This window comes from Ursus arctos, unplaced genomic scaffold (genome assembly GCF_023065955.2).
Source record: "Ursus arctos isolate Adak ecotype North America unplaced genomic scaffold, UrsArc2.0 scaffold_4, whole genome shotgun sequence".
Classification (NCBI taxonomy): domain Eukaryota; kingdom Metazoa; phylum Chordata; class Mammalia; order Carnivora; family Ursidae; genus Ursus; species Ursus arctos.
This window is the reverse complement of record NW_026623056.1, coordinates 94,899,951-94,921,561: the sequence shown is the minus strand read 5'-3', so window position 1 is coordinate 94,921,561 and position 21,611 is coordinate 94,899,951. Positions and strand designations below refer to the sequence as shown.

General features: G+C 44.9%; 1 protein-coding gene across 1 annotated transcript in view; it reads right to left on the bottom strand.

The window, feature by feature from the left end:
- The window catches only part of PRMT2 (protein arginine methyltransferase 2), a 44,250-nt gene that overhangs the window by 22,440 nt on the left and 199 nt on the right, over positions 1-21,611 (bottom strand). The window contains exons 2-6 of the mRNA XM_026504077.4: positions 19,113-19,211; positions 11,488-11,595; positions 10,202-10,384; positions 6,373-6,534; positions 5,234-5,398 (exon numbers count right to left, since the gene is read on the bottom strand). Coding sequence (XP_026359862.1) covers positions 5,234-5,398; positions 6,373-6,534; positions 10,202-10,384; positions 11,488-11,595; positions 19,113-19,151 — 657 coding nt within the window. The 5' untranslated portion in view covers positions 19,152-19,211. The remainder of the gene's footprint in view (positions 1-5,233; positions 5,399-6,372; positions 6,535-10,201; positions 10,385-11,487; positions 11,596-19,112; positions 19,212-21,611) is intronic.

Here is a 21,611-nt window from a genome sequence, read left to right as displayed (position 1 = left end):
TAAAGCGTCTGCCTTCGGCTCAGGGCGTGATCCTGGCGATCCGGGATCGAGTCCCACATCAGGCTCTTCCGCTATGAGCCTGCTTCTTCCTCTCCCACTCCCCCTGCTGTGTTCCCTCTCTCGCTGGCTGTCTCTCTGTCACATAAATAAATAAAATCTTTAAAAAAAAAAAAAAAAAGAAAAAAGAAACAGAAGGAAAGCTACCAAACTCATTCTATGAGGCCAATATTACCTTGATCCCCAAACCAGGCAAAGACCCCCTCAAAAAGGAGAATTATAGGCCGATTTCCCTAATGAATATGGACGCCAAAATCCTCAACAAGATACTTGCTAATAGAATCCAACAATTCATTAAAAGGATTATCCATCACGATCAAGTGGGATTCATACCTGGGATGCAAGCATGGTTCAACATTCGCAAATCAATCAGCGTGATACATCATATCAACAAGAAAAGACTCAAGAACCATATGATCCTCTCAATCGATGCCGAAAAAGCATTTGACAAAATACAGCATCCTTTCCTGATTAAAACCCTTCAGAGTGTAGGAATAGAAGGTACATTTCTCAATCTCATAAAAGCCATCTATGAAAAGCCTACTGCAAATATTATTCTCAATGGGGAAAAGCTGGAAGCCTTTCCCTTAAGATCAGGAACACGACAAGGATGCCCACTCTCGCCACTATTATTCAACATAGTACTAGAAGTCCTTGCAACAGCAATCAGACGACAAAAAGGGATCAAAGGTATTCAAATCGGCAAAGAAGAAGTCAAACTGTCTCTCTTCACAGATGACATGATACTCTATATGGAAAACCCAAAAGAAGCCACTCCCAAACTATTAGAAGTTATAGAGCAATTCAGTAACGTGGCGGGATACAAAATCAATGCTCAGAAATCAGTTGCATTTCTGTACACGAATAACGAGAACGAAGAAAGAGAAATTAGGGAATCCATCCCATTTACAATAGCACCAAAAACCATACGTTACCTTGGAATTAACTTAACAAGAGACGTAAAGGAACTATACTCTAGAAACTATAAATCACTCTTGAAAGACATTGAGGAAGACATAAAAAGATGGAAAGATATTCCATGCTCACGGATCGGAAGAATTAACATAGTTAAAATGTCCATGCTACCCAGAGCAATCTACACTTTCAATGCTATCCCGATCAAAATACCGAGAACGTTTTTCAAAGAACTGGAACAAATAGTCCTTAAATTTGTATGGAACCAGAAAAGACCCCGAATCTCCAAGGAACTGTTGAAAAGGAAAAACAAAGCTGGGGGCATCACAATGCCGGATTTTGAGCTGTACTACAAAGCTGTGATCACAAAGACAGCATGGTACTGGCACAAAAACAGACACATAGACCAATGGAACAGAATAGAGAGCCCAGAAATGGACCCTCAGCTCTTTGGGCAACTAATATTTGATAAAGCAGGAAAAAACACCCGGTGGGAAAAAGACAGTCTCTTCAATAAATGGTGCTGGGAAAATTGGACAGCTACATGCAAAAGAATGAAACTTGACCACTATCTCACACCATACACAAAAATAAACTCCAAATGGATGAAAGACCTCGATGTGAGACAGGAATCCATCAGAATTCTAGAGGAGAACATAGGCAGCAACCTCTACGACATCGGCCAAAGCAACCTTTTTCATGATACATCCCCAAAGGCAAGAGAAACAAAAGATAAAATGAATTTATGGGACTTCATCAAGATTAAAAGTTTCTGCACAGCCAAGGAAACAGTCAGAAAAACTAAGAGGCAGCCCACGGAATGGGAGAAGATATTTGCAAATGACACTACAGATAAAGGACTGGTATCCAAGATCTGCAAAGAACTTCTCAAACTCAATACACGAGAAACAAATAAACAAATCAAAAAATGGGCAGAAGATATGAACAGACACTTTTCCAATGAAGACATACAAATGGCTAACAGACACATGAAAAAATGTTCAAAATCATTAGCCATCAAGGAAATTCAAATCAAAACCACACTGAGATACCACCTTACGCCAGTTAGAATGGCAAAAATAGACAAGGCAAGAAACAACAATTGTTGGAGAGGATGTGGAGAAAGGGGATCCCTCCTACATTGTTGGTGGGAATGCAAGTTGGTACAGCCACTCTGGAAAACAGTGTGGAGGTCCCTTAAAAAGTTAAAAATTGAGCTACCCTATGATCCAGCCATTGCACTACTGGGTGTTTACCCCAAAGATACAGATGTAGTGAAGAGAAGGGCCATATGCACCCCAATGTTCATAGCAGCAATGTCCACAATAGCTAAATCGTGGAAGGAGCCGAGATGCCCTTCAACAGATGACTGGATTAAGAAGTTGTGGTCCATATATACAATGGAATATTACTCAGCAATCAGAAAGAACGAGTTCTCAACATTTGCTACAACATGGATGGCACTGGAGGAGATAATGCTTAGTGAAATAAGTCAAGCAGAGAAAGACAACTATCATATGATTTCTCTCATCTATGGAACATAAGAACTAGAATGATCAGTAGGGGAAGAAAGGGATAAAGAAAGGGGGGGTAATCAGAAGGGGGAATGAAGCATGAGAGACTATGGACTATGAGAAACAAACTGAGGACTTTAGAGGGGAGGGGGGTGGGGGAATGGGATAGACCGGTGATGGGTAGTAAGGAGGGCACATATTGCATGGTGCACTGGGTGTTATACACAACTAATGAATCATCGAGCCTTACATCGAAAACCGGGGATGTACTGTATGGTGACTAACATAATATAATAAAAAATCATTATTAAAAATAAATAAATAAATAAATAAATAAATAAATAAATAAATAAATAAAAACTTGCATGGTGCACTGGGTGTTATACGCAAGTAATGAATCATGGAACTTTACATCAAAAACCAGGGATGGGGGCGCCTGGGTAGCGCAGTCGTTAAAAGCGTCTGCCTTCGGCTCAGGGCGTGATCCCGGCATTCCGGGATCGAGTCCCACATCGGGCTCCTCCGCTGGGAGCCTGCTTCTTCCTCTCTCTCACTCCCCTGCTGTGTTCCCTCTCTCGCTGGCTGTCTCTCTGTCACATAAATAAATAAAAAATCTTTAAAAAAAAAAAAAAAAAAAAACCAGGGATGTACTGTATGGTGACTATTATAATATAATAAAAAATTATTGTAAAAAAATAAATGAAATAAACAGATAAATCTTAAAAAAATTTCTGAAAACACAAAAACACATGGATCAAAGAAGAAATCTCAACAGAAATTTTAAAAATATTTTGAATGTTGCCAAACTTTTTGTGCATTGATAGAGTCACGTGAGTTTTCTTTTGTAGACTGCTAATATTACACAGGCTTATTTTTTTTAAGATTTCTTTATGTGACAGAGAGTGCAAGAGAGCACAAGCAGGGGGTGAGAGGGAGAGGGAGAAGCAGGCTCCCCACTGAGCAGGGAGCCCGATGCGGGACTCGATCCCAGGACCCTGGGATCATGACCTGAGCCGAAGGCAGACGGGTCACCCTCTGAGTCACCCAGGCACCCGTTTGTACATTTCACCAGTGAAGTAATTTAGGCTTACAGATTTCTCTTCAGAAGGTTTTCAACTATAAGTTCAATATCTTCGTTAGTTACTTCGTTATTCAGGTTATCTACTTCACTGTGGGTTAGTTGGGAAGTTTGCAGTTTTCTCATCTAAATTTCTGAAGCTACGTAGAGAGAGAGAGCCAGAAGGAGGGATAACAATGAGCTCAAGACCAGGTCAGTGTACGTCCAATTCTGGTCTTCCGTCCCAGCCCACCTGCTACCATACGCTTCTCAGTCCTCACACAGCGTCTCCCTGCACCCGGTCTTGGACCTACAGCTGCACCAACTGGGAGAGACAGGCTGGAGTGTGCTCACTGCATCGAACCTGAACTGAAGCGAGGTCACTGCTATGTACGATTTTTTAATTTAATTTATTTGAGAGAGAGAGAGCATGAGTGCGCAGTGAGGAGGGGCAGAGGCAGAGAGAGTCATAAGCAGACTCCGAGCTTAGCACGGAGCCCCATGCAGAGCTCAGTTTCACGACCCTGAGATCATAACCTGAGCCAAAACCAAGAGTCGGACACTTAACGACTGCACCACCCAGTGACCCCACTATGTAGGATTCTTAAAAACAAAACTGAACTCGTATTGTACATGCTTTGTTGTGCTCTTTTTAAAAATACCACCAACCTATGGTTTTCCTCTAGGATTACTACAAGTTTAAGGCGTACAGCTTGGTGATTTGGTTTATGTATTTTGTGAAATGATTAACACAACAGGGTTGGTTGGTATCTATCACCTCATACTGACACACTAAAAAGATAAACACTTCACCTTGTGATAAAAACTCTTAGATCTACAGCTGGTCTTTGAACAAGCAGGGACCAGAGCACTGACGCTCCATGCAGTCAAACCCGCGTATCACCTCTGACTCCCCGAAAACGTGATTACTAACAGGCTACTGTGACCTGAAGCCTTAATAAGAACATAAACAGTCAATCCACATGTGTTTTATGTTATCTGTATTGTGTACTGTGTTCTTACAATAATGAAAGCTAGAGAAAAGAAAACGTTGAAATCATAAAGAAAATACACTTACCGTACTGTCCTATATTTATCAAAAAAATCCCATGTTTAAGTGGGCCCACATGGTTCAAACCCACGTTGCTCAAGGGTCGAGGGTACTCTGGTGACGACTGTCCCGTACATCACACAGCAGCGCTAGCTGTAGTCACCTGCTGCACGTGATGGCCCCAGGGCTCACCCATCTTGTACCTGGTAGTCTGACCTTTTGACCGTAGCCCTCCCGTTCTCTCTCCCCACACCCTCCCTCTCCCTGCTAACCACAAATTTGATCTCTTTTTCCAGGAGCTTGGCGGGTGAGTTTTATGTTGCTGTTTTTAGATTCCACATGTTAAGTGAGATCATACAATATGTCTCTCTCGGTCTGACTTCACTTAGCATAATGCCTTCAAGGTCCATCCATGCCGTCACAGGTGGCAGGACGTTACGGCCTCACGGCTGTCCTGCACTAAACAGAAGTCAGCGCCAGGAGAAGCACCAGGTGGTGTCACTTAGGACAACAGCCACAGCCCTCCCTGAGATGTTCTGCTCACAACAGCCCTCTGGACCCAGTCCACCCCACCCCCCCTGGAATCTGCACTTCCTTGGCACAATCCATGGCCATCCCGCGCGTCCTGGCGCCCCTTACCAGCAGGCAGGTCCCCATCCACTCGGACACCAGCACATCCACCTTCTCGGGCAGCACCACGTCCTCCACCTTCTGCTGGAACACAGTGATGATGTCGGCAAAGCCATTCTGCATGACCAGCTGCCCCGTGTGCTGGGCCATCTCACTGGCCTCCACCGCATACACCTGCACGTCACAGAAGGACCATCAGTGCGCGTCCCACCCACAAGCAGCCTGTCATCCGCTCTCCCTGGGCCTGTGGCTCCAGCCAAGTCAGAACTAGCCTCAGAGAAAAGAGCGACAGAAGGAAGGGAGAATGCTGGACAGCAGGGACGGCAGCTGGGCCACGCTGTGTGACCTCCAACAAACGGAGCCCTGACAGGGGAGCTACTTCCAATCTTCATTCCACCTTCTGCCTAAAACAGCCAGTGGGCTGCCGGTGGAAAGAAGCCTCTGCAGGCACACTGGGCACCCATCGCAGAGGCCCTCCTTGGTCAGACCCAGCGGCCCGGCTTCCATACACACAGCCACGTACCCCGTACTAGCCTGAGAACAATCAGACTTTAAGGATCCCAGTGGCTAAGACAATTTCCAGCCCAGGCTGTCAGAGGAAGGTCCTGAGTGCTATGTCTTGGCTCTGACAGTGTCTGAACTCCAGTGACCACTGTCCCGCAGTTTCCCTTGTGAACTGGGAGTTTCATCCACCTGTGTCAGGGGCCATCGTGAGGCTTCAACTCTGGAGGCCCCACACATGCTTTAAAGGTAAGAGGATGAAGGACCCCAACATGTGTCATGGACAGTAGTCTGTCCTGTCCCTGGTGGTCCCTGCTTGGTGCAGGGATAACACTTGGACAGTGATCCACACAAGTGGCCCAGCCCCAACACATGGACACACGTGTTTCTCTATTTAACTGAAATAAACATTTTACAAAAAATATCCCACCACATGCAACTCACTCAGATATTTTCTATTCTGTTTTATTCTACTCTGTGCTGTTTGTGACTCATTAAGCCGAGGTCACGACCCCTCACAGGCTCAGCCTGCAAGAACACATTGCCCGTTTCACCAACATGATGCCTTTGCATACAGACGACACTTCACCAGGACTCAGCTCGCAAGCTGCTAAAGGGACTCAGCTCGCAAGCTGTTTCTTACTCACGGCTTTGGGCTGTGCATAATGTGCACAAAAGAGGCTGATAATCCCAGTTCCACAGCCGACGTCCAGAATCACTTTATCTTTCAGGGATTCTTTATTCTGCAGGATAACATTGTGGTATTTAGTTGTTCGTGGCTGGTCTGCCAACATTTCCAAGTGAAGTTTCTAGAAGAAATACACATTAGGAATCATTGCTTGTAATTTGAGCTGTGCTGACCTCTGGTTTAAGAAGGAAGATCAGAGAGTGAGCTAACCCCCTTGGCCCCACCACACCACACCTAAAAATATGGGCAACAAAGAGAAAAAACATTAAAATCTTAAGACCTAAATATGCCAATAGATAAAAATACAACAGTGAAAGAATGAAATGGAAGTTCCTGGAATCCTTCCAGTTCAGTGTGATGCCGCCTACAGCTTCTCCCTGCACCTCCCCAAGAGCCAGGTGAGCAGAGACGCAGGGTGGACTACTCAGGAGGTGGTGCAGACGTTGCCCTCCTGACCACTGCTCCCACCTGAGACAGGAGGAACCACCAAATTCCCCCTCAGGTACAACTTGGCCAAGTATCCACCAGGAGAGAATGTGGACAAGCCACCAGGAGAGATGGTAGAGGAGGTACACAGGCCCTACATCACAATCTAGCTCTGGAGGGAGGTGACAAACCCGCTGACCCTCAGGGGGTGAGCTCAAGGCCCCCAGCCATGTCCAGAAGGAGGAAAATGTATGAAACCCAAGGTAATGTAACACCCCATGGGAATCAATCACGCCAATCCCCAGAGAAACAGAGAAAGGCTCCCCCAGACGGTTCATGAAGCCATGGGTGGAAGTCTGAGCCCAGGGAGGCTGCACCCACAGCTCCGTCCCCCATGCCCCACTCCTCAGGTCTCGAGCGGCAGAAAACCCAGTGTACACACAGCATGGCTGTGAGGCAGACACTGAGGCTACCCAGACCACGGGAAGTCTGCACCCAGACAGGAAGTCTGCACAGGGCCTTCAGGAGCCCCTCGAGCCTCGTCACAAAGACAGTGAGCGCTGAGAAACAAAGGGACAATCAGGACTCAGCCATCCCGCCTGGAGTAATCCACCTGAACAGAAAGTCAGAACTAGGGCGCTAAGGTACCATGCTGATGCCAGCGGAACAAAGTCGGGTGAATACACTTCAGATCAAAGACTATTCCCCGCAACAAAGAGGGTGAGGTCATAATGACACCAGAATCACTTCAGCTAAAGGACATCATTCTAAATATTTTTGAACCTAGTAACAAGGCTTCAAAATACACAAAGCAAAAACCAACAGAAATGCAACAAGAAATAGACAAACACATAATTATGTTCGGAGACTCCAACACCCTTCTCTCAGTAACTGATAGAGAAGTAGAAAAAAAATCAGTAAGGACACAGACTTGAACAATACTATCAACCAACTTAATCTGGTATTTATAGAACACTGCACCCCACCACTTATAATAATAATACACACCAAAAAATCTAGGAATAGATTTAACAAAAAAGATACAGCACCCTATATGATCAAAAACAAGGCTGAAGAAATGGGGACAGTCAGTGTGATATTACAATCATATCACTTCTCCCTAAATTAATGGAGACTTTCCATGCAATACCAATTAAAATGCCACCCAATTTGGCATGAGGAAGAGTAAATAACAAATAATAGTAAAATTAGCTTCAAAAAATTAAACAGACAAGCCTACCCATAAAAGTACTAAAAAGTAGAAGGACTACTAGAGGCCCAGCTCTCCCAGATGTTTAAAAGCTTCAATAACAAAAAGCATCTGGAACTACAGAAGAAAGAAACAGATCGATGAAACAGAACGAGATGACAGAAATAGACCCTAGAAATTTAACACATGCTAAATGTGCATTTCATGTAATCAGGAAGAGGGAGCTCATTCAATAACTGATCCTGGAACAGCTGGGTATTTGTGGGGAAAGTAAGTTGCAATTTTACCTTATTCTTTACAACTAGTAAACTCCAGATTGATTTAAATGTTTCATTGTTAAAAATGAGGTCGCAAAGTACTAAAAGACAGCGTGGATATTTATAATCTTGGAGTGAAGAAGGTCTTCAAAGTAGGACACAAAACGCCGAAGTAACAAAGAAAAAAAGGACAAATTAGAACACAGAAAAGTAAAAAGTTCCATGGGAAAAAAGAGAGGCAAGTGGTTACTGTAAAACGTTATCATAAGAGTACAGGCTAACCTGTACTCTTATTTAACGTTTTCTTGACAGAAATAAAAAGAAAAATGAGCAAATTATGTGACAGTTTACCAAAAAAAGAAGAAACAGAAAAGGCCAACAAATACAGAAGGTGAACAACCTGACTTCAGAAAATGGGAATCAAAATCAAGAGACGCCACGTTTCACCTTTAAGATGAGAAAGCTCTTTTCGCTTTGGTAAAAAAACACATACACACACCCTACAAATTTACCCAACAGAAATTCTAGCAGAAGTTCAGCAAGATTCCCGTAAGAGGAAACCCATTACAGCACACTTGTCATGGCGTAAAGCTGTTAGATAAGCAAACCACCCTAGGGTCCTTTCAAAATCAACAAAGTACTCTTTCTTAATGGTCTGAAAGCTCTAATCGTGTCCATACATCAGGGGGTTTTCATTCGTTACAACATTGTAAACTGTGAAGTAGGACACACCTACCAAAAAAGTGCATTAAAAAGTGCCTTATGATTTGTCAATATAGTTATATAGCAAACACTCGTGCAACCAACACCAGAACCTTCCCACCACAGCCTTGCGGATAGGAAAGCGGGCAAAGAAAACCTCACTTGAAAGGGAGGGGGGACGCCCCGGGGGCGGGGGCAGGCTCAGCACCACCACTCCACCATGGCCAACTCCAAAGGAAGAAGCCTACTTTACTAACCCAGCAGGAGGAAGATTTTCTCCTGGCCTAGCAACAGCCCAGCCAATGAGAAGCCACCGCCACCGTCCACAGGGCTTTCATTCCACACAGCCCCACCCACTCCTTCTTCTGTCAGGAGCCTCCTGGCCCTGGTTCCACACAGGGGCCTGTGGTCCCCACACGGTGCTTGTCCTCTATTGCAGCTCCTCTGCTACTCCTGGATAAACCCATTTTGCTGGTATGTTATTTTATTCTTAAGGTTGACACCATCACAGACCCCCTGGTAACAGGAACCTCATCCAACTCTTGGGAGAACCAGTGCCCTGATCACTTACCTTCATAAACAACATTTCAACACTGCTTTTTAACTTTTGCAACTGAATCAAAAGTTACTCTTTGATGTCTTGCTTCTTTCACTCAACATTATGTCTGCAGTGTTTATTCTTCACGCATCTGTTTTTATCTAGCTTTAAGATAGAAACAGGGGCTGTTGGGACCATAAGGTTATGGGTCTTTATCCAAATTAGAAAAAAAGCCCAAAAAACTAATAAGCTAGTTATTTAGAGGTATTATTGTTGACTTGTGTAATGTTTTTGTATTTTATTTTTTTAAATAAAATTTGTTACTATTTTTTAAATGCTGAGGAAAGTTCATAATCCCATTGCTCAGATAAACCACGATGGGCCAATCCAGCCCACCACCTGCTTTTGTAGGGCCTGAAAGCTAAGAATGGTTTTTACATTTTTTAACAGTTCTTAAAAATCAAAAGAACATGCCGTGCTCGTTTCTTGACGGTTTTATGGCCGCTCATACAACAGCAGAGCTGAGTAGACACACGGCCCGTTGAGCCAAAGACGTCTACAGACCCTGCTCTAACCCATGAAGAGAAGCAGCCCAGCTGAAGCTAACTTTAAACCACCACCTGGCCAACCGAACAGGGAATGTGGAAAGCAGTACCAGGGTTCCATAGCTGCCAAAGTACTCTTCATCCTGCCACGTGTCCTCAGGGTCACACTCCTCCAGGTGCTTCCCAAGGTGGTTTGCGGGTATGTACCCACAGCACCCTGCACGCTCGCCCCACCACCAATCAGCAGTTGTCTGTCTCAGGATGAGAATTTTTTCTCCTCTCAAAAAGCTGAGCTGGAAAAAAACATACACAGAAGTCAAAATTCAAGGAAAACCTGTAGCTGGTATTTCAATTGTGGCTCAGTGATAAATCCCCCATCATTGGGGCCCAAATCACATTTCAAAAAGGACTCAATGGGTAATTATACAAACTCACAATTTCTGAAAATGATACCAAGATTTAGAGACTTTTGTGGAACATGACAAAAAAGCACAGCTTAGCTGGTATTGTCTAAAGGGAAGATTAAACATTTTTGAGTGGCTTAAGACAATTTCTCTATAGCCTCTTCACTGCAACTCAGCTATGTGGTAGCTGATTCATTTACTGGAGTAGAAAAAGCTACATTCAAGTCGATGTGTTTTTTTAAGATTTATTTATTTGAGAGAGAGAGTGAGCGTGTGAGTGGGAGGGAAGGGCAGAGAGAGAACCTCCAGCAGACTCCCTGCTGAGCACTGAGCATGGAGCCCAATGCAGGACTTGATCTCACAACCCTGAGATCATGACCTGAGCTGAAATCAAGAGGTGGATGCTTACCCGTCTGAGCCACTCAGGTGCCCCTCAAGTCAGTATTTTTATTTTATAGCCTCATTTTTCATTAACTAGAATAGGTTCTAAATCAAGGTTTCCAAAAAGAAACTGGAACAGGTGCTTCCTTCTGCCACTCCTTACTCAGGTGTGTTTCGCCTAAGGCTTGGCATCAGAATTTGTTAGGCTGGGAAGAGAAGTGTCACTCACAGGTCTCACTAGGCTCTAAACATCTGAATGCTACTTTTTTTTTTTTAATATTTTATTTATTTGACAGAGAGAGAGAAACAGCCAGCGAGAGAGGGAACACAGCAGAGGAGTGGGAGAGGGAGAAGCAGGCTCCCCACTGAGCAGGGAGCCCGACGCGGGGCTCAATCCCAGGACCCTGGGATCATGACCCGAGCCAAAGGCAGACGCTTAACGACTGAGCCACCCAGGCGCCCCAACATCTGAATACTTCTTTACTTAACTTTGGTATGACTTCTTCAAAATTTATATCTAATCCTGTCATTTAGCCTGACATTTAGCCAAGTCCATAAAACATGGACCCAAGACCCATGGCCCCTGCATGTGAGCAAGTGTGTAGTGTTACCTGCGTCTGGTCAGTGGCTGAATAGTCTGCAATGGCCACAAACTCTTCTGGGTGCACAGCTTCCTGGAGATGCTCCTGGTCACCACACTCCACATGATCTTCTCCCTCCTGCCCAAAGCCAAGGAAAGAACAGGGGATGACTGTGAGGCTTCGCTCTTTCTGTCCATCCTAATAACCAAAGGCTACAGGTTTTTAGGATGGTTTCAAATGAAGATTCATGTGACCAGGTTTAATCATACAATTTGGGTCATCTTCACCTCATCAGACCTGAGGAGAGAGATGGGCAGTTTCCTGCAAGGTACCAGTGACCGGGCACGACCCTCATGGCCTGACCTGGATGGCACTGCTGCTCACACATGCTGCTCAGGACCTGGAAGGGGAGCCCAAGACCACACACTGCCTCGTCTCTACTTTCTACCCTAACAGGCTTGTCTGGAAGACGTCCGCTGGAGTGGCAGAGCCTCCAAGCACATACTCCACTTCAATGAAGCAACCCCATCCCGATCCCAATACATATTTTTTTAACAAAGTTTCCTAAACAGAACGTCATTCATGTTCTTTGGAGAATGTGTGAGGCACAAGTGTACACAGAGGAAAATTAAAACCATCTGTAGTCTCACGCACCGGTCAGAAATAATGATGGTTAACACGTTAACATTTATATTTTTTCAGGCTTTATTTTTTTTTTAAGATTTTATTTATTTGCCAGAGAGAGAGAGACAGAGAGAGCAGCAGGCAGTGGGAGAAGCAGGCTCCCCACTGAGCAGGGAGCCCGATGCAGGACTTGAACCCAGGACCCTGGGGTCATGACCTGAGCCAAAGGCAGCCATCTAACCGACTGAGCCACCCCGGCATCCCTCTGGTTTTATTTTTAAGATTTATTTGCTTTGGGAGAGAGAAAGAGCACTCATGTGGGAGGAGGGGCAGAAGGAGAGAGAGGGAGAATTTCAAGCAGACTCCGTGCTGAATATAGAGCCCAACGTGGGGCTCGATCTCACAACCCTGAGATCATGACCTGAGCTGAAACCAAGAGTCAGACGCTGAACTGACGGAGCTGCCAAGGCGCCCCAGGCTTCTTTCTAAGTGTACATACGCATGTGTACACAGGGCGTTTACTGGGATCGTGTAATTCTGCCTTGTGACATGCTTCCCACTTATTAAATTCTTTTTTTATTAAGTTCAATTAGCTAACATAGAGTACATCATTAGTTTTTGATTAGTGTTCAATGATTCATTAGTTGTGTATAACACCCACTTACTAAATTCTGAACATTTTTCCTCCATATTAAATTACTTCTAAATACCACATTCCTAACATCTGACAGTATTCCATTCTACGAATTACCGTAACTTTTTTATCCAATCTCCTAGTTTTGCACCCTTTTTTTTTTTTTAAGATTTTATTTATTTATTCGACAGAGATAGAGACAGCCAGCGAGAGAGGGAACACAAGCAGGGGGAGTGGGAGAGGAAGAAGCAGGCTCATAGTGGAAGAGCCTGATGTGGGGCTCGATCCCACAACGCCGGGATCACGCCTTGAGCCAAAGGCAGACGCTTAACCGCTGTGCCACCCAGGCGCCCCCTAGTTTTGCACCCTTAAACTGTTTCCAGTTTATAATATTACAAATTACATGAAGACAAACTTCCTTAAACATACATCATCTTGTCTATGCATGATGACTTTCTCAGGACAAATTCCTGAATGGGAAAATGGCAGATCAAGACACGTATACTTCTGTAACTTTGGATATCATCACCAAATACCCTCCAGAGAAGTGGTTCCTCAGACCTACATGTGAGTGAGTGAATGATCTTCCCACACCCTGGTCAACAGGGGGCATGCATCATCACTCAGCCTCTGCCAATCTGATGCAGACACACCGTCTGTCTTTGTTAGTTCCGTCTGTCTCTAATTATTAGTGAGGACAGACGTGTTTTTCAAGTACTTACTGGTCACCTGTTTTGTTAGTTGCCTCCTTGTGCCCTTTGCACATTTTCCTACTAGAGTAACGTGACTGGTTTTATGCAGTCTCATTTTCATTTTAGCTTGCCCTCCATCCCTGTCCCACATCACCACCCTCTCACCACCGTCCCTAGTCCCCACCTGGTGAACACCTTCCCCCGCCTTCTCCATGCTCGGGTCACATACATGCACGCACACACGGTCACACACATGCACAGTTGTTCTTTTGACGTAGCCTTCTGTGAAGGATGTCACAAACACTTTTTTTCACTCACATAATACCTTGTGAAAAACTCCCCGATAGTTAGAACTCCAACTTACAATTTTCTTTCTTTTTTCTTTTTTTTTTTTTTAAAGATTCCATTCATTTATTTGACAGAGATAGAGACAGCCAGCGAGAGAGGGAACACAGCAGGGGAGTGGGAGAGGAAGAAGCAGGCTCCCAGCAGAGGAGCCTGATGTGGGGCTCGATCCCATAACGCCAGGATCACACCCTGAGCCGAAGGCAGACACTTAACGACTGCGCCACCCAGGCGCCCCTCGGTGTCCAGTTTCCTACCACAATGTGGCCACAACATTTATTTACATCTACCCTTATGTGATGACATTTTATCTCTATGAGATAGATTACCGGGGCTGAAAACTAAGCATGGTTTTCATTCACACATCTGCAGGTTCTTCCCAGAAAGGGCATAGTGCTCCACCAGCAAAGCAGAGGTCCCCTCTGAGGAGTACTCACCAGCAACAGGCATTAGGGTGTCTTCAACTGTGGCCAGAGTAACAGGTGTAGCGACACCAGAAAAAGTAAATGTGTGGGGAAATAAGACTATTCCTTATACTCTATAGGAAAGACTTTTAATAGTATAAGGAGATAATAATAATTTATTGTGGGGTTTATGACATGTACAAAAGTAAAATATGTTACAACAATAGCACAAATAGCACAAAAACGGGGGCTAGTAAGTGGTTTGGAGGAGTCTTACATTGTGAAGTGGTCAAAACAAACAAAGACTGGGATAGGTTAAAGACGCATATCACAATTTCTTGGCAACCACTAAAATATTAGTAAAAGACACAGGTGAAAAGCCAACAGAGGAGGTAATGTGGAATTATAAACAATATTTCATTAATCCAAAAGGAGGCAAGACTGGAGAAAGGTACTAAGAAGAAACAGAAAACAAACAGCAAGACGTTTGACTTAACCATATCAGTCACTATGTTAAATGTTAATGGACTAAATACTCCAATTAAAGAGCAGAAATTACCTGACAGGGGAAAAAAAATGACATACCTACAGGCTCTTTACAAGAGAAACATTTTAAATATAAGGTCTTAGATTCAAAATACAGGTGTATGTGTACCATGCAAGCTGGTGCAGCTATATTAATATAAGACAAAATAGGTGCAAGGCAAGAACTACTACTGGGTAAAAAGAGATTTCATAAAAATAAAAGTCAGTTAGTAGTCTAGAAAGTAAAAACTATCCCCAATGTATGTGCCAAATAACAGATTCAAAATATATGAAGCAAAAAGTGATAGATACAAAAGGAAATAAAAAAATAGGCAAATCCACAATCATAATGGAAATTTCTTTAAAGATTTGTTAATTTATTTTAGAGACAGAGCAGCTGCCTGGGCGAGTGTGGGGAGGGGTGGAGGGAGAGAATCCCAAGCAGACTCCCTGCTGAGCACAGAGCCCAACCAAGGGCTCATTCCACAACCCTGACATCATGACCTGAGCCAAAACCAAGGGTCGGACACAACTGACGGAGCGACCCAGGCACACCCATAGTGGAAATTTTTAAGCTCATCTCTCTCAGTAATTACACAACAAATGGGCAATAAGTCAGAAAGGACGCAAATATCTGAACAATACTAATAACCAATTTGACCTTAATGACATTTATAGAAAACCGCCAACCACAGAAAACATATTCTTTGCAGGTGCATGCGGGACATTCACCAAAATAGCCCACCAGACTAGGCCACAAAGCAGGCCTGAATAAATTTCCAAAGACTGAAATTTTACAGAGTATATTTTCTGACCAAACATAATCAAACCAAAATTAAATAGCAAAAAGATAAATAAAAATTCCTAAATGTTCAGAAATAGGCAGCACACTTCTCAATAGCCCAGATTTTCTAATTTCCATTGTGACATATTATAAAGTATATATTAACTGAGGGACACTGAAAATAAAATGTATTTAAGTGTATGAGGCACAGCAAACTGATGATCAGAGGAAAAGTTATGGCTTTAAAAACATACATTAGAGAAGAAAGGTTTAAGTCAGTGATACAAGCTTCCATCACAAGATGCTACGAAAAGAGAAAATTAAACACAGAGAACAAAAGAAATAAAGATAAAAGCAGAAAACGGTAAAAAAAAAAAGCAGATGAACACAGAGAAAGTCAACAAAGACAAAATCAGTTCTTTGAAAAGATAAAACTGATAAAAACCCTTAAAAGATGGATCAAGAGGAAAGGAGAAATAAAATACAAACTGTATCAGGAATCTCGTCTGTAATGATGGATGCAATTAACAGGACAAACACAAATATTATTGAAATACTACCATGACCAACTCACAAGTAACCGAGAAAATTAAAATAACAAGACACCACTTCTAACTCAACAGACTGAATAAATTTTAAGAGTCTGATGTTCTCCTACACTACGACCCAGCAATTGCACTACTAGGTATTTACCCCAAAGGTACACATGGAGTGATCCGAAGGGGCACCTGCACCCCAATGTTCACAGCAGCAATGTCCACAACAGTCAAATTGTGGGAAGAGCCCAGCTGTCCATCCGCAGCTGAATGGATAAAGATGTGGTTCATACATACAATGGAAATATATAACAATGGAATATATATAGTGAAATATCACCATCGAAAAGAATAAAATCTTACAATTTGCAACAAAGTGGATGGAACTAGAGGGTATTATGCTAAGTGAAATAAGTCAATCAGTGAAAGACAAATACCATATGATTTCACTCATATGTGGACTTTAAGAAACAAAACAGATGAACATAGGGGAAGGAAGGAAGAGTCAAATACAACAGAAACAGAGAGGGAGACAAACCATGAGAGATTCTTAACTCTAGGAAACAAACTGAGGGCTGCTGAAAGGGAGGGGGTGGGGAGATGGGGTCACTGGGTGACGGGCACTAAGGGGGCACATGACGTAACGAGCACCGGGTGTTATATGCAACTGATGAATCACTAAATTCACCCCTGAAACTAACAGTACAGTATATGTTGACTAAACTCAATTTACATACTTAGAAAACAAAGAATCTGATGCTCTCAAGTGTTAGCAAGTACTGTGTGGGCTACTGGCAGTCCCGTAAACTGGACAGCAATGGATCATTATCTAGGAAACTGAAAATATGCCATCCCTTCCATGCTGCAGTGCCATTACCAGGTATCCGCCCTGGAGCACACAGAACACTCACCGCGGCACTGTCTGAAGTAGAGAAAAACGGGAAACAACATATGTGTCCAACAAAAGGGAAATAAACGAAATGCATCGCACACCTACCGTACAGCAGTAAGACTGTGACAGACCTGCACACAGATGTGATGTCCACGTAAGCGGCACACTACACGTGATGTCCACGCAAGCGGCACACTACACGTGATGTCCACGCAAGGGGCACACTACACGTGATGTCCACGCAAGGGGCACACTACACGTGATGTCCACGCAAGCGGCACATTCCATGTGATGTCCACGCAAGGGGCACTCTCCATGTGATGTCCACGCAAGCGGCACGCTCCATGTGATGTCCACGCAAGCGGCACGCTACATGTGGTGATGTCCACGCAAGCGGCACGCTACATGTGGTGATGTCCACGCAAGCGGCACGCTACATGTGGTGATGTCCACGCAAGGGGCACGCTACATGTGGTGATGTCCACGCAAGGGGCACGCTACACGTGATGTCCACGCAAGGGGCACATTCCATGTGATGTCCACACAAGGGGCACTCTACATGTGATGTCCACGCAAGCGGCACGCTACACGTGGTGATGTCCACGCAAGGGGCACGCTACACGTGGTGATGTCCACGCAAGGGGCACGCTACACGTGGTGATGTCCACGCAAGGGGCACGCTACACGTGATGCCCACGCAAGGGGCACGCTACACGTGATGCCCACGCAAGCGGCACGCTCCATTTGATGTCCACGCAAGCGGCACGCTCCATGTGATGTCCACGCAAGGGGCACGCTCCATGTGATGTCCACGCAAGGGGCACACAGATGTGATATCCACGCAAGCGGCACACTCCATGTGATGTCCACGCAAGGGGCACACTCCATGTGATGTCCACGCAAGGGGCACACTCCATGTGATGTCCACGCAAGGGCACACTACATGTGATGTCCACGCAAGCGGCACACTACATGTGATGTCCACGCAAGGGCACACTACATGTGATGTCCACGCAAGGGGCACACAGATGTGATGTCCACGCAAGCGGCACACTACATGTGATGTCCACACAAGGGCACACTACATGTGATGTCCACGCAAGGGCACACTACATGTGATGTCCACGCAAGGGCACACTGATGTGATGTCCACGCAAGCGGCACACTGATGTGATGTCCACGCAAACAGCACACTACAGAAGCGCCCTACAGGACTGAACTAGCTCCCCCCAAGTAACATTTGGAAAAGACAAGATGCAGATGACACGGAACACGATGCCACCTAGACAAATTCTAAACAGCACACACAAACAGTATCCTATACTGTTCAAAGACGCTTGTAGTAGGTATGAAAGCATAAAAAGTGGTGCAGAAGCACAAAGATCAATTCATAATTCACAGTAGTATTTGCCTGCGGAAATGCAGGAACAAGATGGGGCTACGGTTAGGGAGCAAACTCTACCTATGGTTTCCCTCAGAATATGTACAACCATGGATACATACACGTTCTGAAGCAAATACGACAGAATGCCAACAGGCTGTCACTTCTCTGTGCTATGTACTTGATGTTTACAAGATCATTCTGGAAATGTCCCAATCTTTTTTAAATTTCTCAAAAGAAGAATAGGGCAACCACAGAATTCAAAAGTTTTATGATTAATTTTAAGAAACAGATTAATGAAGTGACCCAACTATGAATCAAGTTCCTATACATAAAAACCCAAATGAAATACAACCACCATTGGAAGGATAGAGAAAAAAGAAATGTTAAAACTGACATCACAGATATGAAAATGTTTGATTTTTTAAAAAGCATTATTTGTTAGAGTATTCACCTGGTGTTTAATTTTATATAATCAACATTCCTTGAAATTTAGGGTAATTTTTTTTTTTAATTAATAGCTTGAATGTAACTAGATGTGTGTCCCAGGCAGAGAAACAGTATGAATAAATAAAACATTTCTAATGTGTCCAGCCTGCTTTGAAGGTATTATGCCTGGGACTTTATTAAACAACTGAAGCGTGTGCGTGCTTCAGCAGCAAGATACCAAAGGTAGAGTCGTGGCAGGTGTTTACAGCCCAATTCAGAATGTCACCTGGAACCCTTACAAGCACTGCATTTCCTCCATCTATGCGGCCACGGCTGGTGGCTGAGCCATGCTCTCCGCCACATCCATGGTCCTTACATACAGGTCCTCACACACCAGAGCTGAAATTACCTGTGGTTCACCTCGGGGGCAGTCACCTGATGTTGCCATGGTTCTCTTGGGATCTGCCGCATCGCTGCCACTTTTAATACTTCATTTTCTTCTCCATTTCTACTTTTAAAAAGAGACAATGACAAAATATTTTGTTATATTCACTTCACTTCTAAGGTCCTGGTAAAGATCTTACACCAAATGGAAGTAAAACAGGTATTTAAAGAATGAAACAAATCAAATGTATAAATATAATTCTTTACAGAAACAATGAAAAGCATTTAAAATTTATGAACTTTTTTTTTTTTAGATTTTATTTATTTATTTGACGGAGGGAGAGAGAGAGCATAAGCAGGGGGAGCGGCAGGCAGAGGGAGAGGGAGATGCAGACACAGGCTCCCCGCTGAGCAGGGAGCCCAACGTGGGGCTCAATCCCAGGACCCTGGGATCATGACCTGAGCCAAAGGCAGACGCTTAACCAGCTGAGTCACCCAGGTGCACCAAAATTTATGAACTTCTAATAGTGTGTTTTCTTCACTAGTCTGCAAAGGTGTTGATCTTATTTACTGAATGAACCCTGTATCTGTTAGATTACTGGGTTGATTTAAAACAACAAATCAATGTCAAATCTTTTCTTAGAACCCTGATAGCTTTCACTCCAATTAAAATTCCCTACTGTGAAAATAAAGGAAACCTCATTTGAAATGGGGTCAGCAGGCCAGCAGGGGGAGCACTCACCCCCACACACTCCTTATAGACCCAGCAGGCGAAAGCTCATTTAACCACCACAGCAGCAGGAAGATCTACCAGGCAACAGCCCAGCCAAGGGAGACCGTCACAGCCTGGCCAGAGAGACTGTCACAGTGTTACAGCCCGACTAATGGGAGACCATCATAGCCTGGCCAATGGGAGATCATCACAGCCTGGCCAGAGAGACTATCAGTGTGACAGCCCAGCCAATGGGAGACTGTCAGAGTGTCACAGCCCGGCCAACGGGAGACTGTCACAGTGTCACAGCCCAGCCAGTGGGAGACTGTCAGAGTGTCACAGCCTGGCCAATGGGAGATTGTCACAGCCCAGCCAGGAAGTGTCACATCGCAGCCAGTGGGAGACCGTCACAATGTTACAGCCCGGCCAGTGGGAAACCGTCACAGTGTTACAGCCCGGCCAGTGGGAGACTGTCACAGTGTTACAGCCCAGCCAATGGGAGGCTGTCACCACCCCACACTCACTTTTCCTCCAGTGGATTTTCCTTCAAAGCGGCCCCTCCCACTTTCCTCCTTTTTCTCTGTAAAGTAACCTTCCTCTCCTAAATTAGCCAGAGTTGCCTTTAGTTTTGCATGTCTGAAATTGCAATTCCTGTCATTTCCAAATAAACCCATTTTGCTAGTAAAATAACTGGCTGTTTTATTTTCAAGGTCAACACCATCTGGGGCTTTCAAGTGTTTCCACTAACAGGAACCAAATCTACATCTTGCAGTGGGTTTTCCTTCTCACTCTCAGTTCTCATTTTTCCCAGCGACAGTGTAATCCACACTATGCTCCAAGATGAATGTTTTTTATTACGTAACAATTCTTTGTTTAGAATGCATGCTTCACTTATCAAGACTTAATACTTATTTTTGTGACATCTGTAATTACAGCATAGACATTAACAGGAGAAACCTCGGTCAGAATGGAGCGGTGAGGCCAGCAAGGGGAGCGACCCGCAGCCCAACAGGAAGCGGATCTTGCAGTGGACTCTACTTCACTCCTCCAACAGAAGAAAGGATTTCCTCCTGCCCCGGCAACAGCCAAGCCAATGAGAAGCCACCACACTTGCAGCTCCCAGCCATAGCTTCCTTATCCTGGATTGTAATTCTCTGCTATTCTTAAATAAACCCATTTTTGCTGGTAAAACAACTAGCAGCGGGTTTTTTTTAATGGTTAGCAACAAACACTACTATAGATACACTACATTTTCATCGGCAAACCCTGGCATTGGGGCCAGGGTGGGAGAGAGCCTGGATGGGGCTGGGTTGATGGAGGGGGGCTAGAGCAGGGTGGGCCGGGGCCTGGTGGACAGGGCAGACAAGGCCAGGTCAGCGGACCAGGCGGTGGGAGGACCTAGGATCCCCAGGGACTAGCGGCCAAAGGCAATGGGCGGGGTGGGAGGAGAAAAAACTGGGGGAGGGGAGAGGCGGGCTCAGATGCAGGAGCAGAACACCGGCTAAGGAGGAAAGGCACCGGGCTCGGAGGGCCCGCGTACCCGGAAGGGAGGTGGGCGCGGCTCTGAGAAGGCGTGGCTGGGGAAGAGGCGCGGCGCTGCAGAGAGTGGTGCGGGCAGGGGGGGGAGGAAGCGAGGGCGGTGGGCGTGGCTCGGAGGGAGGGGCGTGGCCCTGCAGTCGCCCAGCCTGCGGTCAGGCGCCAGAGCGCCCAGCGCACAGCCGGGAAGGCTGGGGGTCTTCAAAGGTGCAGAGGCCTCGGTCGACCCACTGACGCACACGCCCGGAAAGGACTCACTTGGCACGTCCTGCCTCA